At 50.3% G+C, this 20,738-nt stretch overlaps 1 protein-coding gene across 4 annotated transcripts in view; it reads left to right on the top strand.

Annotated features, from left to right (window-relative positions):
* KMT2E (lysine methyltransferase 2E (inactive)) overlaps positions 1–20,738 on the top strand; it is a 2,077,373-nt gene that overhangs the window by 1,333,488 nt on the left and 723,147 nt on the right. For all 4 annotated transcript variants that reach the window (XM_085654164.1, XM_085654162.1, XM_085654163.1 and 1 more), the window contains one exon: positions 3,034–3,198. In XM_085654164.1, the coding sequence (XP_085510290.1) occupies positions 3,034–3,198 (165 nt within the window). The remainder of the gene's footprint in view (positions 1–3,033; positions 3,199–20,738) is intronic.

Below are 20,738 nucleotides of genomic sequence, written 5' to 3'. Positions count from 1 at the left end.
GTGCCAAGAGGCTCTATGTCTCTGGAAGTGTCTGAACCCTGATCACACAACATCTATTTTGATCTTTACATTCCAGGGCAGACAAACTCAGCCACCTTTGTCTTGTGGATCGCGAATAGCAGTTATACACCGAGGTGGCATAGGACGTTTTCCACTAATGGAGACAACACTGGCTTGGTATATTCACCTCTGCAGAGATTGTGCAGTGTCAAAAGCTTCTGCATGCTGGAGTTTCCAAAGCAGCCCTCTCTAAGAGATACCTTCCACTTACTCTGAGGCTGGGGACTTCTGTATGCCTTTCTGCCCCTCTCTCTCCTGCCCAGAGTACTGAAAAAGATCGAGAGATACCAGGTCCAAGTCATCCTATTGGACCTGGACTAGGCAAGAAGAGTGTGGTTTTCGGCCTTCTTGCGCCACCCCTCTTCAAGTCACCTGTGATGCTTTTCTTTCAAGGGAATGTTTCATATGTTCCAGCTAACTCCATTTATCCTGCCAAAGTGAGACCTTAATTTGGTACTCGTCTACTTTATGTGCACTCCCTTCAAACCCATGCACAGTTGCTCTCTTTGTAGGAAAGCAGGATCTGCTTTCATGGTTACCCCCACATTTTCTGTAAAAAAGGAGAGTGGCCCCACTACTCCAAGAGACAGGGTTCCTTGAACCAATAATATAGTAAATAAAACAATTCTCTTGGAGAAAACACCAGTCAATTAAATCACACTCCACTGTATCAAATAGCAAAAAGTCACTCAATCTAAATCTAAAAGGACCCAAAGGGCAATTAAAAAATTCTGTTTAATGATACACAAATTGTATCAACCATATTAGAGTAGATAAAATTCATATAATTCAAGCTATTTTCATCAAAAACATATTACAAACTGGTTACAAAACATCATGAATATGAGAGACAACATTCCAGACATTAAATCTTGTCATTAAAACCTGTTAATTTGAAGAAATCAAATTGGAAAAAGTGCAGAATGTCACAAATTGCTCATTGTTTCTCAAATTTAGCAGAATTAAAAAAGGGCGCAGACGTGTTTAAGTGGTACAGTAATATAAAGCCACCTTCTTCAGAACAATAATATGAGTATCTCTCTTGTGAGGAAGTATTCACCCAGATTTTATGATAGATCTTATTATGGTGACCCCAGTGGCCGTCAAAGATCTGGTCAGCTGCATATGAAACTTCTGATACGTTCCAAAGGGTGTATTCTAAACAGGAAGTTCTATAGCCTAATCCTACAGGCAGTGAATCCTGTGGTCCATAATAGCCTTGATGGGATAGGTTGAATTAAAAACGTTAATAAAATACTCAATATTAAAATCAGCAATCCAAGACTTTCTAGCCACAGAAGGACATGAAACATCTAGCTTGTAGGCTACTAAGACTTATAATAGTATCTGGTTATGTTCCTGAGATGGTAATTACCGCCTGGACCATTAATCCCATGGAGAACTGATTGGTTCCTTTATCACGTCTTGGATTGCTGATTCTAATATTGAGTATGTTATTAAGGTTTTAAATTCAACCTATCTTATCAAGGCTATTATGGACCACGGAATTCATTGTCTGTAGGATTAGGCTATAGAACTTCCTGTTTCTGATACCCCCTTTGGAACGTATCAGAAGTAATATATGCAGGCTTACTTTGCACCATCTTACCCGTTTAAGGGGGAAGAACAGCTTAATCGGCTGGACCCGAAATGAGCACTCCGTTTCTGAGTGGATCGAACCATTGATTATAAACAGGACAACCTCCTTTTCGTTGGTTTCTCTGGGGCTAATAAAGGCAAAGCGGTGGAAAAGAGGGCCATCTCAAAATTGATTGTACTGTGCATCAAAATCTGCTTTGGACTAGCCAAGAAGCAGTCCTAAGAAGGCTTGCGCTCTCATTCCACTACAGCGAAGGCTGCTACCACTGCGCTGGTGTGCAGTGTGGCAGTCATGGACATTTGCCAGGCTGTATGTGGATGTCACTCCACACATTCATGAAACATTGCTGTCTGAAAAGTCGTGTTCAGCAGAATGGGCACTTCGCCCAGTCTGTCCGTCAATATTTCCTCGTCTGAGCCAATCCACAGACCAACCACGTGGGAGGTATTGCTTTGATATCTATTCACTAGGTGAGGAATCTGCGATTAGAGTCTTCATCAGAAGAACAAGTCATTTACCTTTAGTAATGTCTCCTCTGGTAGAGACTACCTATCCTCACTGGCCCACCCTCCTATCCATTCTGTGCAGTGGACTCATATAGTCCATTAATAAGATTCCAACCTGCATTCAATCATACTCTGATTTCAATGGCTCCACGTCCATTGGTGAGAGCTGAGATCAGTCAAAAACTGACATCAGCGTGCAGAGGTGACGCATATGTAGTAGCTCTGATGTCATGTCTGGGGTGGGGTTGTGCGGACCAGATGCGGAGCAGCTTGACACCACCCGTCCGTGCGTGACTGAATTGCAAGTTGAGTAATCTGCAGTTAGATAGTCTCTACCAGAAAAGGCACTACTGAAGGTAAGTAACTTGTCCATTACCGCTTGTGCCATTTAATTGAGACGATAGATATGAGCAAGCAGCACATGTTTCCTCTTGCTAGACTTTTATATTTCGGCCATTTGATGATTAAGGAGTCTCCGACAGATTCCTTATTGTCTTTCCATCTCCCATGTAGAAGACATTTGTTTTATTTTTTGGTTTTCCTTTCTGGTTTTACTCTCTGCATATTTAGGCTTTTTTTAGAGTACCAAAGAAAAAGATTTGACTGCTATTGCCGGCATCGGTGGTGTTTTTTTTTTTAAACCAGAAAGCTAACTTGCAGCAAAGAGGTGTGGATTTATGACTGCTAAATGGGGAAAAGTGACTTGTCATTGCTTCAGAATTCTTTCATTTCAAGCTTTGGGAACATGCTCACATAAGAAAGGACTCCTTGTGCATCAGAAGGAATGGTACATAAGTAAGTAAATTTTGTATTTGAAATTCGAATGCTTCAGCTTCGGTTCATCATACATAATGTCACATTTTGCAGACAAGAGAAGAGCGAAAAATGGAAGCAATTTTGCAAGCTTTTGCAAGAATGGAAAAAAGAGAGAAGAGAAGAGAGCAGGCTTTGGAAAGAATCGGTACCTCCAAAACAGATATCAAAACTGAAAATAAAGATATACAGATCATTACGGAGTTGGAGCTTATTCAGGTTGTTATTGTTTTTTTTTTATATATATGTATAAATATATGTTTGGGCTTGAATGATATCTTTTGTTTGCTATAATTCATGTACCTTTTCCCGCACATTAACAATTTTTGGATGCTCATTTATGTTAAACATTGACGTTGTCTTGTCAACATGGCAAGTGTCAGCTTGTTGTTTGCTCACAGATAATACAGTGTCTTTTTTTAGCCAGTTGTTGGTATGGGAATGGCCCCACCAAGTTTGTTCCTTTTGCTCTGAGTGCCGGACAGCATGTAAATCTGGTATTCTGACCTTTTATTTCTGCCCTGGGTCACGCTAATTTGAGAATTTGCCTCAGGTCGCGCTCCATGTAACCCAGAGTTTCCTGTCGCCCACCTAACTCAAAGAATTGTATGGCACTATGCACTCCATCTTTTGGTCACTGGAGTGCCTCTGGGATCTACGGAGCCAAGAGGTTCCCCTGCTGGTTACCATCGGCGGGTTCGCCCTCTACGCCAGTCGTTCCCTCTGGATCCACTCCTGGACTGACAATGCCATAGGCTGCTGCCTCGATCTACCCTGTCTCTGTTACTTCTGGGGCCATCCCCGGCACCACTAGCGCTGCGCCGCATATTATGCTTGACCTGGTGCTGTCCTGGCGCCACTCGATGTTGAAGCCGGCGCCGTCCAGGCCTCAACATCTTCTGGACTTTCCACCCCTTGACAGGCCCTCCCTCCCCTGGATAACCAAGATGATGACAACTGGTATGAGGAACTGGATGATGCCAGTGGCCTGGATACCTCCCCAGACTCTTGCATGATTTCCCTTCCAGGCCAGGTTTTGGAGGAAGGTGCATCTTTTGCCACCATGATGAGCAGGGCAGCAGAGGTTCTTGTTCTCCAGCTGCCGGCTGTTGAGGTCAAGACCAGTGTCTTGGCAGAGGTGCTTCACCCTGGGGCGGGCTCATGTGAACCCATGCTCCCGTTTAATGAAACCTTACTGACGTGCTCTTGTGGGATTGGATGAAACCTTGCACATGGGCTCCTGTGACATGACTGATTACACCTTCCCTCGCTCTCCCACCGAATGTATATAACTCACTTCACGAGAAGGACCTCTAGTTAGGGGTAAAGGAAAGATAAGATTAGTCACCCTTTTTGAGGTGGGCCATTGGTCCCACATAGGTTAGGGGCAATGGAAAAAAACAATAAAAAGCCCAAGGAGAAGATCGAAAGCTACCGTGTAGGAGATACCAAAAAAAAAAAGAGAACCTCTTATGGAATACCAAAGGGTTGTAAATACTGCCCTCATCCACTCAGTGAGTGGCATGCTTCATCATAGGGCCGCTACGACAACCTGAAGCAGGCCAACGTATTGGAAGGACTGCAAGTCCCTGGTGCAGAGAACAATATTAAAACTGTCTAAGTGGATATCCGAGACCTTTATTATTGATTCCACTTGGCAGGATTAACAAGAAGTTGTTCATGGGGGTATATGGGAAAAGTAATGTCATCATTACCCTGCCTGGTGTATCAACATGTTCCTGTCCTTGATTGCCGCCCGGTAGGGTCACTGGCATTCATCAGGATACAGATTTAAAAAAAAATGTCCTCGTAGTGTTCCCTCCTAGCCTAATCACTAGTTGGTAGGAGACCTATCCGTGGCAATACTTGTCCTTTAGTAAACACACATTGTCTACGTACCTAAGGAAATAAAACAAAGTTAATAATTATATTTACTCCATATAACTATCCCTGTCCTTATCCCCTTTTGTTTAATTATTCATCGATTATCTTTCCAGCGACAGTGACATGTTGCTACAGCAGATAGGGTAATAAATGGTGTTGTTACTTTTCCCTTATGCCCCCATGAACAACTTCTTTTTAATCCTCCCAAGTGGAATCCATAATAAAGGTCTTGGATATTCACAGTTTTTTTTTGTTTTTTTTTTAAACCGTTTATTACAAGACTCAAAAAATATACAAATATGGGCCTACAACCTTCCGGCCGGCCGCTAGCAATAAAAGGAGCATAAGATATACATTTATAAAACACATGGTGCTGCGGCCGAGCATGCACAGGAGGTAACATCGTTGCGAACCACACTATCCAGACCCCACTATACGGTTCCATTTTAAGCTTAAAGAACAACAAATACAAACAAACCCACAAGGCAATCCTCAATCGGAAATAGCAACACGTGCTCCCCTAGAGGGGGGATCCTAGCCATCCATAGAAATCTCAAGAGGGGGGGGAGAGATCAGAACTAGGGCTGGGTACACCTAATGCCCAGGTACCGGGGGGATGAGTTGGCTAAGGGGACGGGGACGGCGACGGATCGGGCAATAACGGTGGGGCACAGATTCCCCCGCGGTAGGCGTTCCAGGGGCCCCACACTTTCACCCATGTCGCAGGCTTACCTCTCGCCACATACACCACCTTTTCCCGAAACATGCACCAATCCATATGTTCCTTCCAGGCCGAGACAGTCGGGGGCCTCTGGGATCCCCACAGCTGGGCAATATCACACTTGGCAACCATATACCCCAGAGTCACCCACCACGTCTGCGGCACCGAGTAATCGGTAGGCTCCCACACATTCAACAGGCATCTCCTCGCTTCGGGCAACAGCGCCACATGCGTGACCACTCGCAGCACCTCATGCACACCACGCCAGAACCCCTCCACCTCCGGGCACTCCCACAAGATATGCAAAAAAGTCCCCAGCGCACCACACCCACGCTTACACAAACCGTCCTCAGCATAGCCCATACGCAGGAGCTTTGGCCCCGTCATGTAGACCCTGTGGAGTATCTTGAGCTGGACGAAACGAAGGCGAGCCGGTATGGCCACCTCTTTCGGGGAGGCCACCGCGGAGATCCAGTCCTCATCGTCCAGCTCCAGCCCATCAGCTACCCAAGCCTCACGAAGGGCAGTCAACAAGTCTGAGCGGTCGTTGATCAGTTTTTTGTAGATCAGTGAGATCGTGCTGTCAGGGACGTGTCCATCCAGCACTCTATCCTCCAGGGGGGAACACTCCGGGATGGAGGCAACGTCCGGAAAGACGGAGCCCAGCGCATGCCGGACCTGCAAATACCGAAAGTACTCGCTGCCCTGCAACTGAAATTCCGTCTGCAGCATCTCGAACGTTTTAAATCCTCCCCTCGTCCAGAGATCCCCCACTTTACTAATGCCTATTAAATCCCACTTCTCAAAGCCCTTCGAGGTCCACAAGGAGCCCAACCGCTCAGATGCGTATAGTGGTGACGCCCGGGTCAAACGGTCCTTCCACCCCATTGCAGCATTGGCCGCGTGCCACACTCGCACCATGACACGCGTGGGGCCCGTTAGGCGAGCGTCGGGCGCGCTAGAGTAGAGCGCTCGATTATGGTCACCACCTGGAAGTAGCATCCTATCCATTTCAAACGCCGGGTTTAAGGCGGGCCCATATAGGCCCTGATTAATCGCAGCTAGCTGGGAGGCCCAATAATACCGTTTAATATCCGGGAGGGCAATCCCCCCGTCATACCAGGGGAGCGTCAGCTTAGCCAGGGCAATACGTGGCCTCCCGTCCCAGAACAGGCGGCGCTGCAAACTCTCCACTTCGCGGAAGTAGCGCGCTGGGACGAGGTCCATAGTGTTCTGCAACGCGTATAGGAAACGCGGCAGCGACATCATTTTAAACAATGCCGCCCGGCCGAGCGGCGAAAGCGGCAAACGCCGCCAGCGCGCGACATCCTCTTTCAGACGCTGGAGGGGGGGAAGCAAGTTCCGATCATACCGAGCCTCCGGGTCCAGAGTAATGAAGACACCCAGGTACCTAAATCCCTGCGGGGCGATCTGGATCGGACAGCCCCGCGGGAGGATAGGAGCCTCCCCAGAGAGAACATACACACACGATTTAGCCCAGTTGATGACCAGACCGGAGTTTCGACCGAATGAATGCAGAACATCAACCAGTACTATGAGTGATTTACGTGGGGAAGCTAGGTACAAGAGGATGTCATCGGCGTATAGGGATACGCGGTCTTCATACTCAGGGGTCCAGCGGAGATCACGGATGGAAGGCTCCCACCGCAGCCACTCCGCCAGGGGCTCCAAGGCAAGTACAAAGAGGAGCGGCGATAAGGGGCAGCCCTGCCGTGTGCCCCGGCCCAGCTCGAACGGAGCCGACACTCTTCCGTTCACCACCACCTGCGCCACTGGGCCCGAATACAGCAATTTGACCCAACTGATGAACCCTGGACCAAATCCAAACTTCGCAAGCATCGCCCAGATATATGGCCACTCAAGCGTGTCAAACGCCATGGTGGCGTCTAAGGACGCCAAAATGGCCGGCTCCCGTATGAACGGGGCACGTGCGAGCACACCGTGCAAACGCCGCAGATTAAGGGCTGTGTTGCGATGGGGAATAAAGCCAGATTGGTCCTGATGAACCAAATCGCCCACCACGCCGACCAGCCGATTGGCCAGTACCTTGGCGAGAATCTTGGGCTCCGCATTCAGTAGCGAAATGGGCCGATAGGATGTAACCCGGTCCCGAGGTCTCCCTTCCTTGTGGATGACCACGATTGTAGCCAGACGCTGGTCCGGCGGGAGGGAGCCCACCGAGTGTGCCGCCAGGAACATAGCCCGGAGGTGGGGTGCCAGCGTATCCGGTCGCAACTTGTACAACTCGATAGGGAGACCATTCGGACCCAGGGCCTTGCCGGAAGCGACCGAGCGTATGGCGAGGGCGATCTCGTCTGAGGTGGGAGCGGCGTCCAACGACACCCTGTCCTCCCCGGAAAGGGACGGCAGCGCGATATCACTGAGCAGGGCACGGGAATCCTCTTCCGAGCAGGGAGACACCGGGGAATACACCCCATGGAAATAATCCGCGAAGCAGGAGACAATTTCTTCTGGCTCAGTTACACACACACCATCCGTTTTCTCAATCAGCGGGACCACACGATTCGCTCTCTCTTTTTTGTCCAACCACGCTATAAGTTTACCAGCCTTATCACCCACATCATACAGTCGCCCCTGTTGCTCTCTACTGAGGCCCCTGGCCGCCTCCGTGACGAGGGCCCTGTAGGCCGCTTGCTTGAGTTGGAGGACATGTAATGCCGCATCCGTCACCCCACCTTCTAAATTCCCCTCCAACTCAGCTATTTCAGCCTCCATCCGGGTCACCTCCTCCCGCTCGCGCCTCCGGGCGTGGGAAATAAGGGATAGGGCCTCCCCTCGGAGTACTGTCTTGAAGGCCTCCCATAGCGGTACGGCCGAAGGCACAGACCCCACATTCTCATCAAAATATCGCTGAAGGGATTTAATCAATTCAGCGCGAATGGTGGGGTCGCGCAGGTACCAAGGATTGATTGGGACCACCCTACCCTCACCCCTCGGAAAGACATCAAAGTGCAGTAGGAGCGGGGAGTGGTCCGAAATACCCCGTGGCAAATGGCGCACCTCTCCCACCCTCCCAACATAGGCCGCCGGGAGAAGGACATAGTCTAGTCGTGAGAGACTACCATGGGCTCCCGAGTGGAAAGTGTACTGCAGCTGCGTGGGGTGTTTTAAACGCCAGCAGTCCACTAATCCAAATGTATCCAAGAGGCCGGGTAGCCACGCCTGTGCCCGGGGGAGGTCCCTAGGGGGGTGACGATCCAAAGACCCAGATACCACCGCATTAAAATCCCCCCCCACAACTAAAAGCCCCCCCGGAAGGCCAAGGAGAAGGCGCCCAAGGTCCGCAAAGGTGGTCGACTGCAGCCCCGGTGGGATGTATACTGACACAAAGACAACCACTTTGCCCTCCAGTCTTCCCACCAAGACCGTATAACGTCCCCTGTCATCGTGGAGCACCTCATCAATCTCCAACGGGAGCGAGTTCTTCACCATGATGCCCACACCCCGTGAGCCGGACGTGAAGCCCGAGTGAGCCACTAGGCGATAGCCACGCCGATTCATGGCGCAGAAGGAGTTGCCAATGAGGTGTGTCTCCTGCAGAAAGACTACATCGGGCGAGATTCGCTTCAAAAACTGCAGGACCACACCCCGTTTGATCCTGTCCCCCAGTCCATTCACATTCCAAGACAACAAAGTTAGTTCCCTACACCCCATCATATACAGAAGCCATCATTCGTCACCCGGAGAGCACTTTAGAACTAACACAATAATACGTTTGCCTTGTGATAAAAACGAACAACACCCCATCCCTACCCACCCACCCCAACAGAACTCCCCCCTCCCTGCACCCCTGCATGAGCCCAAACAGCCCCCCCAACGTGCAGTGTGCCTGTCGCCCCATATATAGTTAGACTAACTAAACCCCCTAGAGGAGGAGGGAGAACCCCCAATAGACCCAACACAACCTCCATAGGAGGGGAACTTACAAAAACTGACGCAAAATCAAAAGTGGCATCATTTGCGTCCAGAGTGAGGCCCAATATTAGACCCTCAGTCCTGATCCAGCGTGCCGTCTCCCCCCGCCGCCCCCCCCCGCCCCCCCGATCACGATCCCCGGGCAGAGTATCCAGCCAGTCCCCGGCCGCTTCTCGACGATCAAAGAAGTGCGTGCGACCATCCACCTCCACACGCAGCTTGGCCGGGAAAAGCATGGCGTATTTGAGGTTTAGGTCCCGAAGACGGCGTTTGACGCCTAGGAAGCTCAGTCTCTGCTTCTGGACCGCTGGGGTGAAATCAGGATAAAAATTAACCTCCATGTTGTCAAGCTTGACCGGTCCATGCAGTCTGGAGGTTTGCAGGATAGCGTCTCTATCCCGAAAATTGAAAATCCGGGCGATGAGAGGTCTCGGAGGGGCTCCGACCTTCGATATTCACAGTTTTAATATTCTTCTCTGCACTAGGGGTCCTTACCTGAAAAACTCTTTCTTTTCTTTATTCTGTGTTTTTCCTTATGCTCCTTCCTGGATGTTAGTCTGCGTCCGGTTATCGTAGCGGCCCTATGATGAAGAATGCCACTCACTGAGTGGGTGAGGGCAGTATTTACAACCCTTTGGGATTCCACAAGAGGTTCTCTTCTTTTTTGATGAATCCTACACTGTAGCTTTCGATCTTCTCCTTGGACTTTTTATTGTTCTCTTTTCCCCTCACCTATGTGGGACCAATGGCCCACCTCAAAAAGGGTAACTAATATTATCGTTCCTTTACCCCTAACTAGAGGTCCTTCTCATGAAGTGAGTTATGTACCCAGTCCGATAGCCTGCCTCGCCCTTTCAAAGATGGGCCATAGATCCCAAAAAGGACCCAGGGACCAGTCCCGGGGCGCTGCCCAATCCCTTGCCCCTCCAGTTGCCGTAGCCTGCAAGCTCCTTCTAATGGATACCTCTGCCTGTGGATTCCTCACCTCATGGATATCCCCTGCACCAGCATTCCGCTGAATTTTTTCCTACTGTGATGACGCCAGTTCCCTTTTTTCTGCGCCGTCGATGCGTAACTGTTTTCCAGCACTCTCCATATTTGTGGAGTTACTTTGTTATTACTTCAGCTTTAACTTTTGCTAGAAGTGATGTCTTCTTCGAGGAAGTCTGGTTTTAAGCCCTGTAGGGAATGTGAGGGTCAAATGTCCATCACTGACCCCCATGAAGACTGTTTATGGTACTTATCGTTGGTTCACGACGTGGAGGACTGTTCCTGTTGCAGGAAGATGGATCCCAAAGCACTTAAGGAACGGGAAACAAAGTTATTTCTGGCTAAGGCGAAGAAAGAAGGTAGAGGGCGCAAGCCTGAAAAGTCGAAGTCATCGACTTCGCACACGTCGAAGTCGAGAAAACACAAGAAAAAGAGAAGACATGGATCACGGCGCCAATCGACGAAGGGTAAGGCTTCGAGATCGCCTTCGCCTCGACGTCGCCCTAAAGGACTTTGTTTCTCCTTCGCCCTCTCCTTCTCCTCGTGTGACTCCGGAGAAGTCTCCTTCGCCTAGAGGCACTCCGGCGCAGTCTCCGGCGGCGAGGGATTCACCAGCTTCCGACGCAGGTTCAGGATGTTCCATCTTCTCCTGTGCCTGAGATTGAACCGGTGGTTTCGGCAGTGGAACCGATCGTTCCGACATCGGACACTCCCCGTTTGGATACTGGTTCGAATCCATATCCTCAATTCCCGGCTCCAGGGGCGGATCCGTTGCATTTTTTAAATGCTATGTATGGAGTTTTTCAAAGGGCAGCTTTCCCATCCGGAGCACCTTCTGGTCCCGTGTGTCTGCTGGCATTCAACTTGGGCGTGCCACAACACTATGCACAGGCGCCCTTCGTGCTCTTCTTGCCGATGGCGCCTTCATGGCAGTTTCCGGCACCAAGAGCCTCGACGCCGTTGATAGGATCTTCGGCGCCGTCTGGAGAGCCTTCCTCTTGGCCTCGTGTGGATCTTGTGCTTCCATCGGAGCCTCCTTCGACGCCGACTCCGGAGCAGTCGGCGCCGCGTACGGCACCGCCGACGCCGTGTCCACGGATTCGTGCACGGAGAGAGGCTCAGAGGCTTTTAGAAGAGAAGCACTATCGTAGAGAGGAAGTAGAGGAGGGTGAGTTGGAAGAGTCCCTGGATGAATTTGAGGGAATTCAGGAGGTGAGTGGATTGGACACCTCCCCTGAGTGGGAGCTTTCTTCTACAAGGGCTTCACCTCCTCAAGAGGTAGCACCCTACCATTTGGTGATAAGGAAAGCTGCGGAGCTTTTAGATTTGCAGTTACTTACTGCTGAATATAAACCGAATTTGTTGACAGAGGATTTGAATTCACCTTCCTCCATAGTTGAGCCTCTGTTACCTTTTAACAAAGCTCTTCTGGATCCTATCATCGAGGTTTGGCGCAAACCTTTTTCTTTGTCTGCTGTTTCAAAGGCTGTGGCTAGAAGGTATAGGACTGCTCCAGGGGATCCGGATTTTCTCTCTTCTCATCCATCTCCAGAGAGTTTGCTGTTACAAGCATCCTACTCCAAGCAATCTTCAGGTGCTTTTCCACAGGCCCCAGCTGACAGAGACTCACAGAAGATGGAATAGTCAGCTGAAAAGGTTTTATCCTCTTCTAGCATGGCACTGAAATCAACCAATGCCACTTGTCTGTTGGGCCGCTATATTAATGCCTTGATGGACTCGGCAAAGCAATTGGCCCCTAAGTTGCCTGATGAAGAAAGGGGAATCTTTATGGAGGTTCTGTCAAATGCTCAGGTTGCGGCTAGACAGGTTATTCAAACAGGCCTGGATACGGCCGATTCCGTAGCCAGAGTTATGGGCTCATCCGTAGCTACAAGAAGGCTGGCTTGGCTTCGTTCTTCTGGATTTTCCCCTGATGTCCAGGCCACTCTTGTTGATTTGCCCTTTGACGGGTCAAAGCTTTTTGGGGAAAAAGCAGATTCGGCCTTACAAAGATTTAAAGACAGCAGGGCCACTGTGAAATCTTTGGGGGTGCAGACCCAGTCAAGAGGTTTCGGCTACAGGAAATATCGAGGTTTTGGAAGGTCTTCCTTTCGAAACTTCCATCAACCTCAGCAGCAGCAAAATCCACTTTATAAATCTTATAGCGGAAGAACCAAAGGTCGCCAACGTGGTTCTGCCCGTAATCTTTCCTCCTCCTCTTCAGCCTCCCCTGTTCCCTCTGGTACCGCAGGAAAGCAGCCCTAGATCCCCATCCTGGATCCTGTGGGTCCTGTAGGGGGTCGGCTGTCTCACTTTCTGCAAGGTTGGAAATCGCTCACGACAGGCCTTTGGGTTTTAAACCTTGTGGAGAATGGGTACGCCCTTCCCTTTCGGGAATTTCCTCCTCTTTCCCTCCTTGCCAAGGTTTTTGCTCAGAGGACCATTTGCTTCCTCTGCAGAAGGAGGTTCTTGCATTACTTCAAAAAGGTGTGATAGAGGTGGTTCCGGAGCAGGAAAGGGGTCAGGGATGCTACTCCCGGTATTTCCTGATTCCCAAAAAGAACGGCAGATTAGGTCCGATCTTGGACCTCAGGGTCTTGAATTTTTACCTGAAGCAAGAGAAATTCAAGATGCTGACCCTTGCTCAGGTTCTTCTGGCGCTGCAGCAAGAGGACTGGATGGTGTTGATCGACTTACAGGATGCGTATTTTCACATCCCCATTCTGAAGTCGCACAGGAAGTATCTCCGTTTTACGGTTGAGTCGCAACACTACCAGTTTGCGGTCCTCCCGTTTGGTCTTACTACTGCACCTCGAGTCTTCACAAAGGTGATGGCAGTGATGGGAGCTCATCTCAGAAGTTCGGGGATTCCTGTTTTCCCCTATCTGGGCGACTGGCTGCTCAAAGCGGAGTCGCCAGAGATGGTGCTTCATCATCTGCGGGTAACATCTCAACTGTTGTTCAACTTGGGTTTTTCAATCAGTGCCCAAATCTCACCTGGTGCCCTCAGCGCAACCTGTTCATAGGGGCGGTACTGGACACTACTGTGTGTCGAGCATTTCCTCCTCCGCAAAGAATTCTCGACATTCAGGAGATGATCTCTTTCTGTAGTAGGGGATCTCTGTGTACAGTCATAATCATGTGAATAGTCTCGCCCATGTGCGTGGACCCCGGAGCAATCAAAATAGTCTCTTAGGTTGTCCTCTTCTGCAATCCTGCATAGACACTTAAGAGAAAATAAAGACAAATAATGCAGCCTGAAATAAACAAGGCTACTCTAGCCAGTACTTCATCCTGAAGTGAAAAAGGATAGCCAGATAACACTGAGATTTAAACATTTTGCTACATTTCACACACAAAGAAACTCCCCTTCACAAAAATCCTTTGTCATGATAGAGAGGAAGGGTTGGACAGACAAGCCCTCATAGGCTGCCATTATGTGTCTGTAAAAGGATACCGTGCCTTTAAGGACCCCTCCAGAGACCCTCGGTATCCCATGATGCACAGCCAAAGGCAGTTCTTTTTTCATTGAACTCTACCTTTAGTGGTATATCTTCAAATATTTGAGCTTTTTTCAGTGTTTCACTCGACTTCTGAGGTCTTTACCTTCCTTTTGCTGTCTTTTTGGGCCAGTTTAGCCACTTTTGTCTTGTCAAAATGCCATCTTTATTTGACCAGTGCCCAGATTGTGGCAGGAAGAAGGCCAAGTCGGACTCTCACAGGGTTTGTATACTCTGCCTTCCGTCATCTCATGTTCCTGACTCCTGTGTCATCTGCAAGTCATTCTCCAGGAGGACCCTGCATGACAGGGAGAAGATTCGTCTTCAAGGCCTAGAGCAGAGAAGACAACAGGCTGCAGGTGGGACATCTGTTCATGGAGAGAGTCTTTCCTCTTCCACAACCCATGCGTCGGCCTCTGGGAGGCTCCCCAGTCGAAAGAAGGCTCAGTAACGACGCAGGTCCCGGTCAAAGGCGACAACGTCGACGTCGAGGCCAGGTATGACTACCATATGCTCCCCGTCGACCCAGGGCTCTGGGTCTAAACGACGTCGAAGTTCAACGTCGAGGGGAAGGACGTCGAGACCTCGGTCGACGTCGAGGACTTCACAGACGACGTCGACACATCATCGCCGACACATCATCGCCGTCGATCTGAGTCCAGGAGACATCGGCGCTCGCCGTCGAGGCGACACCGCCGTTCACCGTCGACGCACAGGTCGCCGTCGACGAGTAGATCAACGCCGTCGAGTGGAAAGTCGACGTTGAGAAGAAAGTCGACGTCTAGGAGAAAGTCGACGTCGAGAAGCCATCGGAGTTCGTCATCGAGAAGCCAGTCACCCTCTGTGGTTAGCATCTCCACATCTGGGAGTTCAAGGTCAAGACGGCGCCGACGTTCACTGTCCAGGGGCCCGCTTCCAGAGCTTCCTCTTCGAGGCCTGCCCGCAAGCGGAGGAGGGTGATTCATACTTCGGACTTGGAGTACTCCAGGACCTATTCTCTCACCAGATCATCGGAATCAGCTCGGCCTGTGGCTCCTCGTCAGTCGCCGCTGCAACCTAGGACGCCTACTCCTCCTCCTCCTCCTCCTCCTCCTCCTCCTCCTCCTCCTCCTCCTCTTCCTCCACGCCTGCCGATGACTCCACCTCCACCACCACCTCCGCCTCAACCCCTTCCTCGGCCGCTGGCAGCTCCACCTGTGCCAGTGATCCCAGAGGTGCCAAGAAGACCAAGATCTCGATCCCGGCCGAGACATCGCTCTCGTAGCCGGCACCGGTCTTCAACCAGATCAAGCCGTCGTCATCGTCACGAGCGGTCATGTTCCAGGTATACTAGGGACACGGAGTCCTCTAGTGCAGGAAGATATTCGCTGACTCTGTCGGATTCCCCACCTCCGAGGGTGTCACCGGTCGATAACATTACCACGTTTCAGAAGGTTCTGGTAAGGGGAGCGGCGAAACTGGGAATTGCACTGTCCGTGCCTACCCCGTCCACGTCTGTGATCTTTGAGACGCTACAACGGAAGCAAATCTCTCGTCCTCTGCTTCCTCTGGTACCCGGTTTGGAGGAACCGGCGATGGAGTTGTTCCTGATGCCTGCCTCAGTGAAGTCGGCTCCCTCGAGACTTCAAAAGAAATACAGGCCCCCGGACTCGGACCCTGCATTCCTGCAGGTGGATCCCCCTCCGGATTCAGTTATAGTGGTGGCAGCGAAGAAGCAGCATGCTACGGCCCCTTTGACCACAGTTCCACCGGACAAGGAAAGCCGTAGACTTGATTCTGCGGGGAGAAAAGTCTGCAGCACTGCAGCCACTTCAATGAAGGCAGCGAGCTCGACGGCTCTCTTGGGCCGGTATGACCGCTCCTTGTGGAAGTCTCTTCAACAGTTCGTGGAACTCCTGCCTAGAGACAAACGCAAGGACTTTCAGGAGGTTCTCAATGAGGGTCTAATGGTCTCCAATCAGATCATCAGTGCGGCTGCGGACACCTCTCTCCTGGCAGCTCATGGATATTGTCATGGTGTGACACTGCGGCGCCATTCATGGTTGCGTCCCACCTCCCTGAAACCGGAGGCCCAGCAACGTATCACTAACCTGCCATTCTCGGATTCCACCCTCTTTGGTTCCCATGCGGACGAGGAAATGGCTCGTATGAAGGCGGAGGTTGAGACCCTCAAGGCTGTTGGCTTGGAGAAGACGAAGGAACAACGTAAGAGTTTCCGCCCCTACCAACGGCGATTCTCTTCCCAACGGTTCCAACGTGGACAGGGACGTCAGGCTGGACAACAGCAACAGCAGTTTCAGCCGCAGCCTTTTCAGAGACGTCAGAGAGGCAGGGGCAACCAGCAGTCCACATCAGGGAACAAGGACCCCGCTGGTTCTAAGCCCTGAGGGATTACTTCCCCCTCTTCTGTTACCCACTCCGGTGGGGGGAAGCATCCAAAATTACCTGGCAGAGTGAAGAAAAATAACTCCGGACATTTGGGTGCTGAATATTGTTCACAGTGGATGCTGTCTACATTTCATCAGTCCTCCTCCATCTATTCCACCAGTTCATTCACAATACCTGTTGCGCGAACTTCAAGTGGAGGCCAATACCCTATTAAGAAAAAGGGCGATAGAACTGGTTCCTCCTCCTCAAAGGGAAAAAGGTCTATACTCCAGGTTCTTTCTGGTGCGCAAAAAGGACAAAAACGAATTCAGGCCCATTCTCGTTTTGTGGCAAGCAAACAAATGGATTCGCAGAGAAAAGTTCCGGATGCTGTCCCTGCACCAGATTTACCCTCAGCTGCATCAAGGGGACTGGCTATGCGCCATAGATCTGCAAGACGCGTACTTCCATGTACCCATTGCAAGGAAGCATCGGAAGTTCCCATGGTTCCTAGTCAGGACCAATCACTACCAATTTACAGTGCTTCCATTCGACCTGAAGTCTGCGCCCAGGACTTTTTCAAAGTGCATGGCGGTGGTTGCAGTGCACCTGAGGAAGAACAAGGTGTTCGTCTATCCGTACCTGGACGACGTTTCAGGAAGCGCAGCTACATTTCAACAGGACGGCTGTTCTGTTGAACCAATTGGGACTTCACATCAACATGTCAAAGTCTGTCTCGACTCCTGTTCAGTGTCTGCAGTACCTGGGAGCCTCCATCAATACACTACAGGCAAGCGTGTGTCCTTCGGAGGAGCGACGCTTGTCGATCCTTCGGAAGGCTCAGACTCTCATGTCCGTTCCTTCTGCGATGGTGAGGACGGTGTCCTCTCTCCTGGGTTTGATGGCCTCTTGCATCTTTCTCACTCCACATGCGGCCTCTGCAGGAATGTCTAGAGGAACAGTGGGATCAAAAACGAGGGAACTGGGAGGACAGGATCCAACTGTCGCAACACGCTGCCCAGTCCCTGAAGTGGTGGTGTTCACCTCACAATCTCCTCAGAGGGATTCCATTCCACAAAGAGATACCGACTCAAACCATTGTGACAGATGCATCTCTCCACGGCTGGGGAGCGCATTCGGAACACCTTCAAATACAAGGGACGTGGTCCCAGACGGAGTCCACGTATCACATCAACTTTCTGGAACTCCGAGCACTTCACTTGGCGCTGAAAGCCTTCCAGCCATCGTTACACACCAGTTCCCTGCTTGTACAGATGGACAATACAACAACAATGTATTACCTCAACAAGCAGGGGGGCTCAAGATCGCGCTCACTGTCTCGGAAGGCGCAGACGATCTGTGGATCAACTGGTCAAACAGCTTTCTCTACGCTTTTCCACCCATTCCCCTGATCCTGACAGTGTTGATCAAACTGTCCCAGTCCAGGTCCAGGATGATCCTCATTGCTCTGGAATGGCCTCGGCAGTGGTGGTTCACCGGCCTCCTTCACCGGTCTCTCCTGCCGCATCTTCGACTTCCGTGTCGGCCGGACCTTCTCACGAAGTTCGGGGGGCAGATGGTGCATCCCAACCTCTCGTTGTTGAGTTTGGCAGCATGACTCCTGAGCTAGTGCAGTATGGACATTTAAATCTGCCTCAGAACTGCATGGAGATATTAAAAGAGGCAAAAAGACCGTCTACAAGGACTTCCTATGCATACAAATGGAAGAGATTCTGCATTTGGTGCACGTCTAAGGGTGCAGACTCTACATCCTGCAAGGAGGATGTCATCCTCCCATAGATACTGCATTTGGCTCAATCTGGCCTTAACTTTCCTTCCATTAAGGTTCACCTAGCAGCTTTAACTGCGTATAGGAAATGCCCTTCACAAACTTCCTTTTTCAAAATCCCAGTCATCAAAGATTTTCTGGGAGGTTTGAAGAAGGTGTTTCCTCCCATTAGGCGTCCTTCGCCTCCGTGGGAGCTTAATGTGGTGCTGTCTAGACTAATAAAAGAGCCTTTTGAGCCTATTCATAAAGCTTGTCTACAGCATCTATCCTGGAAGGCAGCTTTCCTTGTAGCTGCAACATCGGCTCGCAGGGTGAGTGAGATCCAAGCTCTTTGTTGGCAAGAGCCCAATACTGTGTTTCATGCATCTAAAGTTGTCATGAGAACTCACCCAAAGTTTCTTCATAAGATGGTGTCCGATTTCCATGTGAATCAAACGATCACGTTGCCCACGTTTTTTCAGCATCCTACCTCTCCGGCGGAGACGTCCCTTCATTCCCTCGATGTGAGAAGGGTGTTGAAATTCTACTTAGATAAGACTGAGGAGATTCGTAGATCGGATCAATTATTTGTTAATTATGGATCGGTCAGGACTGGTCTTGCTACCTCTAAACAGTCCATCTCTAGGTGGATTGTTTCCTGTATTCAACTGTGTTACCAGAAAAGTAACAAGACTCTAGGGGGTAAGCCTAAGGCTCTCTCTACCAGAGGTAAAGCTGCTACAGCGGCTTTGCTGCGCAATGTCCCCATTGCAGACATCTGTAGGGCTGCCACTTGGAAGTCAGTCCATACCTTTGCTAAACACTACTGCCTGGACTGTGATGCCAGGGCAGATGCTCAGGTTGGGCAGGCTTCGGTGAGAAATTTATTTGCACAGTAGTGGTGCTGTCTGTTTCCTCCACCGCTGAGTTTGGTTTGTGGGGATGGGCTTGCCATTCTATTCACATGATTATGACTATACACAGAGATCCCCTACTACAGAAGGAGTAGTTTCTTACCTGTAACTCCAGTTCTGTAGTAGGAGTATCTCTGTTATAGTCATAAGCAACCCGCCCTCCTCCCCTGTGGATGAAACGATAATATCCTGAATGCTACAGGCCTGGCTTTATACACCTTCAAATAGAACTGAAAGTAACTAGCCTTTGGCTGTGCATCATGGGATACTGAGGGTCTCTGGAGGGTTCCTTAAAGGCACGGTATCCTTTTACAGACATATAATGGCAGCCTATGGGGGCTTGTCTGTCCAACCCTTCCTCTCTATCATGACAAAGGATTTTTGTGAAGGGGAGTTTCTCTATGTGTGAAATTTAGCAAAATGTTTACATTTCAGTGTTATCTGGCTATCCTTTTTCACTTCAGGATGAAGTACTGGCCAGAGTACCCTTGTTTATTTCAGTCTGCATTATTTGTCTTTATTTTCTCTTAAGTGTCTATGCAGAATTGCAGAAGAGGACAACTTAAGAGACTATTTCGATTGCTCCGGGGTCCACGCACATTGGCGGGACTATTCACATGATTATGACTATAACAGAGATACCCCTACTACAGAACTGGAGTTACAGGTAAGAAACTACTCCTTATTCCTCAATGGAGCAGTTTTTCCAGTTCTGAAAGTCCTTCGCCTGCTCGGTCTGTCGCCTCCTGCATTCTGTTGGTCAACCATGGACGCTGGCACATGATGGCCCTCCAGTGGTGTCTCCGCAGGCAGTGGTATCAGCACAACGGAGATCTCAGGGAGTCTGTGAGGATCTCCAGAGAAGCTGCGACGGATCTGTCTTGGTGGAGTGTGGAGGGCAATCTGTCTCAAGGAAAGCCCTTTCATCTTCCTCCATCGGTGGCCACAGTGATAACGGATGCCTCTACCCTAGGGTGGGGGGCTCATCTGGGAGATCTGGAGATCAAGGGTCTTTGGTCTCCGGAGGAAAGATTGTCTCCTATCAATCTTCTGGAATTGCGGGCGATATGTTTGGCGCTCAAGGCTTTTCTCCCTTCCCTTGGCGGTCAGTCGGTTCAAGTCCTGACGGACAACACTACCGCGATGTGGTATGTCAATAAGCAGGGAGGAGTAGAGTCGTACCGTCTCTGCAGAGAGGCGTTGCGATTTTGGTCCTGGGTTCAGGACCATCGGATTTGCTTGATGGCGAATCATTTGCCCGGGGTGTTGGACGTGCGTGCGGACAGTCTCAGTCGGCAGTTCTCCACCGTCCACGAGTGGAGGCTTCATCCGGAGGTAGTTCGACTCATCTTCCGGAGGTGGGGGACTCCTTGGGTGGACCTGTTTGCCACTCTCGAGAACGCGCACTGCCCGTTATTCTGCAGTCTCCAGTTTCCGATGCAGGGGGCATTGGGGGACGCATTTCAGTTGAGTTGGAGCTCACAACTCCTATATGCATTTCCTCCCATACCCTTGATTCCTCAAGTTCTGAGGAAGATTCGCCTAGACCGGGCCCAAGTCATTGATCGCGCCGGACTGGCCAAAAAGGGTGTGGTATACAGATCTACTTCACCTCTCATCGCACCCTCCGCTCCGTCTCCCTCTCAGGGCAGACCTCC

Source organism: Triturus cristatus, chromosome 4_1 (assembly GCF_964204655.1).
Source record: "Triturus cristatus chromosome 4_1, aTriCri1.1, whole genome shotgun sequence".
Taxonomy (NCBI): Eukaryota; Metazoa; Chordata; class Amphibia; order Caudata; family Salamandridae; genus Triturus; species Triturus cristatus.
Note: the sequence above shows the minus strand (reverse complement) of the source record. Positions and strands in the feature narration are given on the sequence as shown.